At 42.7% G+C, this 10,481-nt stretch overlaps 2 protein-coding genes across 2 annotated transcripts in view; one reads left to right on the top strand and one right to left on the bottom strand.

Moving 5' to 3' along the window:
- Positions 1-3,911, top strand: part of LOC118425448 — a 7,474-nt gene extending 3,563 nt beyond the window's left edge. The window contains exon 2 of the mRNA XM_035834269.1: positions 2,537-3,911. Coding sequence (XP_035690162.1) covers positions 2,537-3,775 — 1,239 coding nt within the window. The 3' untranslated portion in view covers positions 3,776-3,911. The remainder of the gene's footprint in view (positions 1-2,536) is intronic.
- Positions 3,912-4,159: 248 nt separating this feature from the next.
- LOC118411653 (transmembrane protein 179-like) overlaps positions 4,160-10,481 on the bottom strand; it is a 19,706-nt gene continuing 13,384 nt past the window's right edge. The window contains exons 2-5 of the mRNA XM_035814134.1: positions 8,654-9,051; positions 7,843-7,971; positions 6,161-6,245; positions 4,160-5,875 (exon numbers count right to left, since the gene is read on the bottom strand). Of these exons, the coding sequence (XP_035670027.1) occupies positions 5,714-5,875; positions 6,161-6,245; positions 7,843-7,971; positions 8,654-8,958 (681 nt within the window). The 5' untranslated portion in view covers positions 8,959-9,051 and the 3' untranslated portion in view covers positions 4,160-5,713. The remainder of the gene's footprint in view (positions 5,876-6,160; positions 6,246-7,842; positions 7,972-8,653; positions 9,052-10,481) is intronic.

The raw sequence follows: 10,481 nt of genomic DNA, 5'->3' as shown, positions 1-10,481 counted from the left end.
CGATCCACGAAGCCTGGTAGAGGCTGGAAAACAGAGAGGTCTTTTCGTTCTGGAGGACAGTGCAACATCCTAAAAGAAGTGTTCTTGTCGACTTTAGCGAAGTGGGAAAAGAAGAGGGAGGAAGTCTAAAACGTCGTTAATCATTTTATGAAAGCATCCATCCTACTGTGACTAATCAGTAGTGACAGTTTATTGGATGCTTTTATGGGGTGATTGATTAAATGGGAGGTCCACAATATGATGCCAGTGATGAGCCTATATAGCTAAGGAGTCTCGCGAGAGTTGGCTTATATCGTTACAGGCTAAGGTAATGTTGATTTGATACTATGGATGGCATCCACGCGCGCATCAATTTTCGGCCATATCCCCCCCCCCCCCCCCAAAGGTTTCAACCATACTCTAAATCGTACAAAGCAGCTTCAAAATAAGCAAATATATGCCGTGGGTTGAAAAAATAAAATCGGAAAACGTATACTAATTTCAAAGAATATTCCAAGGTCAAAGAAGATGTGAAAGGACAAACATGAAGAAACTATTGTTCCGTATACTACTAGTACATTCTGTGTGTTCAGTCATTTGTTCAACCTTCCTGACCACTTAGATTTCATAATGAAGGCAACTTATTTTTGGATCAAACTTTTTTTATTCGCACGCTTGCATCAGTTTTTAGATTCCCAGAGGATGTAATCCATATAATCAAATCAACATGGCCTTACTTACAGCACAATGGGAAATTTCTAGAGACACGGCCATCGTGCAGTTTGCGTCCGCCCCGGTAGTCGGTACACAGGTGAGAGGGGTCTATAGGCTTACTAGTGGCGCAATTCCGTAAGGCAAGTGTACTGGTGCTAAGGTACTCTCCAAGCAGAGGTTAGGCTCCGGCTGTTTTTTTTAACGTTCTTTGTCAGTCGTTTTTATCGGGCTTTCTATTTTGTATTTTATCTTGCTGTGTCAAAACCTAACGTTTGGCTGGCGTACTTCAAGAAAAATGACAAATAGAAAGCCCGATAAAAACGGCTAAAAAAACGTTAAAAAGCAGCCGGAGCCTAACTTCTGCGTGGAGAGTAGGGCTAAGGCAAGTATGTTATTTATAAGCACCGTTGTATTACTGATGTATCATTATAAGTACTGCTATACCACTGATGTATCATTTAAGTACGAAAGTAACTGTGCACTGATGTACCATTATATATATTACTGCACCCCTGATATCGATGTATCATTATAAGTACTACTGCACTACCGATTTATCGTTATATCAAGGAGGTTATATTCTGAATATAACCTCCTTGGTTATATGTGCAACTGATGTGTCAATCACCCTCCCCTCAGGGTTGACTATCGCGGCAATGCCTAACGATATCGTTCGGCTTTGCCGAGATATTCAATCCTGAGTGGGAGGGTGGTATCAATACATTTGTTAATGTACTACTGTACTACTGAAAAAATGTTATTTCAAGGGAGTAAACCAGTAATAATGAAAACGATTCTGTTTAAGCTATTACATGTACAATCGTTCAAGTTTCATTGATTGTTGCTTCTATTCCAAAGCCAGAACATTAGCTATATAGTTGAACCTGCCATGACTCTTGATGGAATGAAAGACTATCCATGCAGAGCGTCGACTCCATTTTGTTTTAATGTTTTTTTTTTATTTTGCCAGGTTTCCTTTTTGTCAAAGGTAAAAAAAAAGATAACTGCCATCTTTTTATGCATTTATATCGGGCTTTCTATTTCGTTAAGTTTTCTTTTTGTCAAGGTTATACTTTGTTTGATTAAACGAAATAGAAAGCCCAATGAAACACATAAAAAGATGTCCAAAACAAGCTGGAGCCTACTATGCACCTTTTAAGGTAATAGGTTGTGTATTTTATGTGATTTTTTACGTGTACGGGTGTGCGGGAAAGCGGATTCTTTTTCCTTGGACTGGGTCTCATATCATCATGATCAATGTCCGTACTATGCATTAAATTTAGTAAAAAAAAAAGCCGCTTAATTGCACGGCCTATTTGCCAGTGAATTTCGTGCAATTAACCGGCTGGTGCAATAATGCGAAGTCACCTAGCTGAACCACACCAGTTTGGGATTTGGGGATTCCGTGCAGTTAACAGAAGTGTGCGTTAATCCGTTGTGCAATTATATGGCTTCTGCTGTATTACCTACAGCTCTGTCGCGCTGAAGCAAGGTTGGATTGTGGGTCAAGTCGCAATAATACCAGTTAAGTCATGCATTCTGCTACTTCTGTGGGCGGGGCACGACGGGATAGTTGTGCCTCTGTGCGTTTGAAAAGACTGTGATATTCAGGGATTATCATGGGACGCTTCACTTTCACTATAAGATATTCTGAAGTAATGAGTCGTTTAAGTAACGCTCAAGCATCGGCTTGCGGGTATATTGTGTGTACTGTGGCATCTGCGTGACACCTTGCGTCACTGGATCAGGTGCGTGCTCACTTGAAATATTTAACTTGCTTGTCACGCCAACCAGTAGTCCGCCGTCAGCATCGTAACAATGATTTGGATAGTGGATTTAACGACTTGTGATTGCTTACCTGGCTGATAGAAGACTCAAGGCGAACTGCAGGAGCTCGAGGTTACCTGTACAGTCGCGTATGGAAAGTTCCGCCATGAGGAAGGTGACTTTGCTCATCCTACTTGTTGTGTTTGTGGGGTACATTTTCGCAGGCGGGGGAATTTTCCACTGGCTAGAAGCGCACGAAGAAGAGAAAATGAGAGCGGGCCTTTTCCAAACACAAGACGAACTGCTTTATACACTTGTAAGGTTTGTCGGTAGCCATGATATCCACGGCTGCCACCACGGAGCGTCGTCCGAGACCCCTTCCCCTGACGCGCCCGACCTGGACTGTCCCATACAGGACTGCGTGGCGTCTGAGAACGTGACAAGGGTCCTGCAGTCCGTCGTCACTGATGTAAACAAGAGAGGACAGAATCTGACCAACCAAGGGAAATGTATTGATACCATAGATATACCTCTGCTGGTTTTGACACACAGGCAGCTGGACGACATCATTTTGAAGGCGCACCAAGCCGGCAGACGAGGTCTTAACCCCTTGAGCACCCAGCAGAACAGCTCTCCTCCACAATGGTCCTTCATTCCCGCCGTCGGCTTCTCCTTAACCCTGGTCACTACCATAGGGTATGGAAACATCGCACCAAGCACTTGGGCTGGGAAGGCCCTCTGTGTTGTCTACGGGCTCATCGGTATCCCTATTTACTTAGTTCTTATTGACGGCTTAGGCAGGCTACCTGGCGGACTTGTCCGAGATTTAGCCGTCCGCGTCTATATTTCCAAGGGCTGGAACGCCAAAACTGTCAGAAGGATCGTCTGGTTTTGCCTGTTTACGTTTGGTCTCTTTTTGTTCTACCTGCTGCCGGCGCTGGTCATCTCACTTGTGGAAAACTGGTCGTACCCGGAGTCTCTGTACTACATGTTCGTGTCGCTGAGCACCATCGGGTTTGGGGACTACGTGGCGGGAGTACAGATAGGCAAGTCCTACTGGGTCGCCTACAAGATCCTCATCTTCTTCTGGATTGCCAGCGGCCTGGCGTTCCTCGCTATGGTGTTCGATCTCCTGAAACGGGGAATTCAGGGTCTAGATGAGCCGGACAAGACAGAGTTTAACCTACCCAAAACTAATAACCGGCGTCAGGAGAAAGCGCTCAGCAACGGGACGGCAGAGCAGGCTCAGGCAGACACGAAGTCTGAGAAGAGCGACTACGTTTACGAGAACATGGCAATGGACAAAATGCAGTAATCAAGCTCGATTCGTCTTGCAGCTTCAATTAGCGATTTAGAATCATTATCCATATTAATGGGTGGCTGACTTGTGACAGCTTGGAATATGGGAAGGTGTATTGGGTATGATAAGTAGGTGTATGTATCAACAATCTATATCTATCTATATCTATATAGCCGGTATAACCGCCGTTCGGCGTAACACACCAGCTTCGCAGGCGCGCGGCGCGGCAGCAGCTGGTTATATTACACCGAACGACTCGTCACACCTAGCTTTTGCTCTGCTCTGCAAGCGTTCTTTAAAACTACCAAGAGAAGATGCCCCTACTGTACTTGGTGATAACAAATTCCACTCTACGATAGTTCTGGAAAAGTGCTGGGAAACAATAACACAAATCAGGAATTTTTGGTTTTGACTTATTTATTCTTGTGAGGATGACAGCTATTGGCCGGTTGCCTTTATGTGTTAAATCATTTAACACCTGGCACCATAAACCAGCTTCAAATAGTTTCAAAACTTCTTCTTTCAATAAGTTGGTTAGGAAGGAACATACCATTGTAAAGTTTACATAAATAAGGAGCTTTGTGGTCCCTAGGAAAAACAGAAATCTATCAGTCAGGTCCACGTTGAAGTACCACCATAAGACACTAAATGAATGGTTACATATCTGTAAGACACCATCACGTAAAAGCAGCATTTAAAGCACATAACCAGCCACCACCACTGCCAATCCACACCAGCTGTGTGCATCAGCTCAACATTAACATATTACCACAGACTTCTTCAGCTCTATGTGTTCAAAGATATAAACTTATCAAATACTGCAAAGGATATGCAGTGAGGGATAACATAAATGGCAACTTGGTTAATAGATTTGGATTCCTTCATTTCAAGAAAATTATGTACATCATGGCAATAAGATAATATATAACATACTGTATTGTATGTATTTTAAGTCTTGTAATATTTCCAGCAATCAATCATAGATAGCCACATAATAATAAACAGAAACTTCTTCCGACATTTAGATACACCCTGCCTTTTAGAAGAGATATAACCATCTTTCTTTGATACATATTGTAATTCACTGTCTCAGTAGCCACCACCATACTCCTTTCCAAAAAGGAAACAGGAATTTTCAGTTAAAGACAAAGGACTACATAGTACATATTTAGTGTTAATAACTTAATTTACCATCAGCTCCAATAGACCCAAGCTTGAGTATCAAAGAAACATTAGTACAGCTATACATTAGAATAGTAAGGTCTGGAAAATGTTATTGCAATTCCTGGCCATCCAATATGAAACCAGCAAAAAAGTAAAATTAAGTTCTCTTTGTACATCATATGAAGGGCCTAAACATAATACTGTTAACAAAGCTTTAACCTGGCTCCTATGCCTCATAATACAGGTTGCAATGCTTCAATTATAACTAACATGGACTTATATTTTGTTACACATGTCTAAATGGTTTAAGCACTAATCCCAACCATAAACTAACGTCTGAACAAAGCAAGAGTACTGTAAATGCATTTAAGTTTGCGGGGATTTAATTTCGCGGTAGCGGGAAAAATGACTTTTCGCGGTGGTTTTAATTTCGCGGTAACACCATAGACTGCAATCTAATACCATAATAGAAAAATGTTACCGTCGTCACCGCGAAAACCGCGAACATTAATCCACCGCGAACATTTCTGCATTTACAGTAACTTGTTTTGTTATCAATCCAACAATGCATCTTGATGTTGTTTGTATGCAACAACTTTGTCCCTTTATTGCAACCAAAACATTCTCAGCTTGCAAACCTTTTCTTAGATACTGAAAATGTAGACTTTTGCAAAACGAAAAGACTACAATGTCAGATTTTCACCTAAACTTCAACCACCCCCAGTTCAAATCAGTGTTAGACAGGCTATAAAGACATTTCCCTTTTCAATCATTCATGGTCCTTGCCATCTAGATGAGTAAGGGCCTCTGCTCTGTGTTTGAGCCCACCAAGCGGTCTTTCTCCCGCCGCAGGCTGCGCAGGATGTCCTCCCGCTGGTGGTAGTTGTAGACCCTCAGGCCGGTCAACATGGTGGCGATTAGCCAACACACCCAGCCACACCAGCTGCCAAACTGTACATAAGGAATCACAGGGTCACAAACATGTGTTGAAAACTGTCATAAAATACTGTGAAAATTGTCATTGAAAACTGTGTTGCTATGAAAATCATATGACATTTACTAATCAAAAAGAAGATAAATGGCAGGACTCTGTTGTTTTTATGTAGGAGTTTCTGGCACCAAATTTGGTTGCAAATAAATGTACAACTGGAAAATAGCTTATATTGTACATACTGCATTTACTAGTAGTATGTCACGTTAAATGAATATAAAAGCTGTGGTACAAGCTACATGTACCTGAGCCATCCCCAGCTGGATGTAGAAGAATGATGTGTCAATCCCCTTCCAATTCAGCCAGCTTGAGTACTGGGCTTCCTCGCACCTATGTTATAGGATACAATTTCACAATGATGCACAAGTCTGGGCAAAATATAAAGTTTTGGGTTTACGGAAAAGCCTGGGCCCAGGAGCTGGGCTGGCTAGCCTGAAAACCTACCTTTTCTGGGCCCCAAGGCTATGCATGGGGTTTGGCCTGCAGTTTAAGTTTTTTAAATAAAAAAAACTGGGTCAATGACAATCCCAGCTGTGGATGGGATGGGGCTGGGATGGGGAAGGTAACAGTTGATCATATTGCTGGGCTTGCAATGAATAACTCAACCAAGACTGGCCGCTAACGCGAGCCCGACGTGTTCTCTTTATACGCAGTTTGGCGTTGACGGGGACTCCCGCTGAGCCTACGGCCGTACGCTTCGGAGTGGACGGGAGAAAATTTGGCGTTAGCGGGACTACGTTAACGGGAACTCTCTTTACACGGGGCTCCCGTTAACGCAGTCACGCTAACGCCAGTCCCGCTAACGCGAAAAACGTAATGTAAAGTGGGCCTAAGACAACAGTTGGTCCTCTAGGATAGGGGCTGTTTGCCAAAACATCAAATTTGAAACAGATGTCTGAAACATCAAGTGTCAGTGAGCATGGATGTAGGAATGGATGTATGTTATGTGTTTATATGTGTTAATTGTATGTGAGGTGGTGTATAATATGACGTGTAACGTTAGTGTTGTTTGTGCTATTCGTTTCTCTCATGCAGGACAATTACTGATAGCCACTATAAGTATTGTAGGAATGACTGCCAGTATAGTCAAAGGAAAAGTAAATGTACTAATAACCCTTGGAGTTACTGTAGTTGATGTTGATTGTTCATTGCTTGTAAACCAACCCCAATCCCCCATAGATATGACCAGACTGTTGCCTTCTGTCCAATGCACTCTGCATGCACTGGAATTGTCGGTTTTTAGGTTTAAAAAAAATCTATTATGGGTCAAACCCCATCAATAGCCTTGGGGCCCAAAAAGGGTGGCCTGGCTAGCCTGCAGGCTAGCCTGCTGGGCCCAGGCTTTTCCGTAAACCCTAAAGTTTTGTAGACATAATAAGCTGTTAGCCAGACATGGTGTGTCCTCAAGTATTTCTTTCCATTTATTTTTATGTATGACTCATAAGAAAAGTACACTTCTAGTTCAGTACAAAAACACACACTGTTACTTGCCATAAAACAAGCAAAATGTCTTTGTAATACTAGTGAAAGTTAACAACTGTGCCTGATTCTTAAAAAAAAATTTAAACAGGTAGAATTATAAACACCAACAAATTCTACAGCATCGACATCCCACAATCATTTTAAAGCAGTGCCTGAAATACTTTTTTCAGCCAGGTTGTCCAAGGGTTGCACCATCCTGGTCCGGGCAACCAGCCCGTGATGATGATGATGTTATCAAAAAATAATTATAAATATGCACGTAGGAGGGGGAAAAGCAGTGTTCCAACTGCAAAATTTCAGGTTGCGCAGTGTGCAACCTGGGTTTAAAATTAAGTTGCGCCAAGCAAAATGAGGTTGCATTTTCAAGAGGGCAAGTGGGTATTTCGACCCCTGCAAAGTAAGATTTCTATGGTGATTGAAACAGGAATTTTGAAGCTGGACTGACATGTAGATGTGCTGTGTGACCTCCCGACACCAGGCACTCAGCCCCATGGTCAGGATGAGGGCGGATGTGAACAGCATCGTCGTCAGGATGAAGTTCACCACGAAGGACACAAAGGCATCCAGGAAGGAACTGTAAACAACACAGGTTACAGGATATGTATGAAGGATTTACTTTATTGAAGAATTGTCCAAAACTTTTTTTTAAATTTCGATGACGAGAAGGGCGTGTAGGAAAAACTGTAAAGTGGAAAATACACTTTTAAAGGGAAACTTCCTTTGAACACCTCACTAAATCTAATAGTCAGTTGCAGCAGCTATTAAACAACAGTAACAACCATTCTAGTGTACACCCATCAATCCTAGAACAATGCATTCCCTCCACATGTGACTGTCACATGACACCACCATTATGGTCACATGACACAAAGTGATGTCTGATCACACCAAGGAAGTTATCATAACCTCCTTATAAGTACTATATGCATATATAACCTCCTTCTATATGTTTATTGTTGAACAAACATATCTTGGACCGATGAGGGGTTTAGGCTATCCAGTCAACTTTTTTTTACCACAGATTATTTCAACACATGACTACAATTCACACGGTGATTATGATGATGACGTACAGTAACACGATTTGCAACTTTGGATTTGTATAACTGTGGCTATTTGAAATAACTGTATACTGTTGGTGACCAATACATTCAAAGCAGATATGGTAACTTTGTCATTTTTTATCATCAAAGACAAAATAGTATTACAACATCGAAGTTGCAAAACACGATGTGTTCTTGTTTCAGTTCCATTACCTGTCCAGGCCCTTGTACAGGAAGTACGAAGTCCTGACGACCTGTACGAAGGCCACGATCATTGTGACGATGCCCATGTAGATGGAGTAGTTACAGACGGACTGGGAGCCCCAGTAGGTGATGTCCATCTTCCACCCTACCTCCGAGCTGGCGTTCACACTCCATGTTCCCCTGGCATACAACAAGCATTTGCCGTCAAAGTTCCTCTGATTCTGTCCCATAGGAACCGCCATGAAAAAGGATAACACCAGTGCCAGCAGGTACGCTGTGCACTGGGACAGTAGGAGAGTGTTTCCTATACCCATGACTGTGTGAATAGATTTGACATCGCTAGAAATAAACTATAAATTTGACGTTACTTGTTTCACAATTTCCTCCATTTTTCTGCCCCAACCAATGTTTGGTAAAGGGATCATTTAAGTTGTCCCGAGCATGTAAATGAGTACTAAGTTGTCCCGAGAATATTAAAGAGATGCATGCAAATAACTATGAATGCATCAAGAAGACCAAAAGAATCCAGGAGAAACCAGGAGAATCTAAGAGAATACAGGAGAAACCAGGAGAATCCGGCAGAATACAGGAGAAACTAGGAGAAACCAGGAGAAACAAGGAGAATACAGGAGAATCCAGGAGAATAAAAGAGAAACTAGGACAAACCAGGAGAAACCAGGAGAATCTAGGAGAATCCAGGAGAATACAGGAGAAACCAGGAGAAACCCGGAGAAACTAGGAGAAACCTGGAGAATCCAGGAGAATCCAGGAGAAACTAGGAGAAACTAGGAGAAACCAGGAGAAACCCGGAGAATCTAGGAGAATCCAGGAGAATCCAGGAAAAACTAGGAGAAACCAGGAGAAACCAGGAGAAACCCGGAGGATCTAGGAGAATCCAGGAGAATACAGGAGAAACCTGGAGAATACAGGAGAAACTAGGAGAAACCTGGAGAATACAGGAGAAACTAGGAGAAACCTGGAGAATACAGGAGAAACTAGGAGAAACCAGGAGAAACCCGGAAAATCTAGGAGAATACAGGAGAAACTGAGAGAAACCAGGAGAAACCAGGAGAATCTAGGAGAATCCAGGAGAATCCAGGAGAAACCAGGAGAAACCCGGAGAAACTAGGAGAAACCTGGAGAATCCAGGAGAATACAGGAGAAACGAGGAGAAACCCGGAGAAACCCGGAGAATCTAGGAGAATACAGGAAAAACTAGGAGAAACTAGGAGAAACCAGGAGAAACCCGGAGAATCTAGGAGAATACAGGAAAATACAGGAGAAACTAGGAGAAACCAGGAGAAACCCGGAAAATCTAGGAGAATCCAGGAGAAACGAGGAGAAACCCGGAGAAACTAGGAGAATACAGGAGAAACCAGGAGAAACTAGGAGAAACCAGGAGAAACCCGGAGAATCCAGGAGAAACTAGGAGAAACCTGGAGAATCCAGGAGAATACAGGAAAAACTAGGAGAAACCAGGAGAATCTAGGACAATCCAGGAGAATCCAGGAGAATCCAGGAAAAACTAGGAGAAACCAGGAGAAACGAGGAGAATCCAGGAGAAACCCGGAGGATCTAGGAGAATCTAGGAGAATACAGGAGAAACCTGGAGAATACAGGAGAAACTAGGAGAAACCTGGAGAATACAGAAAAAACTAGGAGAAACCAGGAGAAACCCGGAGAATCTAGGAGAATCCAGGAGAATCCAGGAGAAACTAGGAGAAACCAGGAGAAACCCGGAGAATCTAGGAGAATCCAGGAAAAACTAGGAGAAACCAGGAGAAACCAGGAGAATCCAGGAGAAACCCGGAGGATCTAGGAGAATCCAGGAGAATCC

Source organism: Branchiostoma floridae, chromosome 1 (genome assembly GCF_000003815.2).
Source record: "Branchiostoma floridae strain S238N-H82 chromosome 1, Bfl_VNyyK, whole genome shotgun sequence".
Taxonomy (NCBI): Eukaryota; Metazoa; Chordata; class Leptocardii; order Amphioxiformes; family Branchiostomatidae; genus Branchiostoma; species Branchiostoma floridae.
This window is presented reverse-complemented; position numbering and strand designations above follow the sequence as displayed.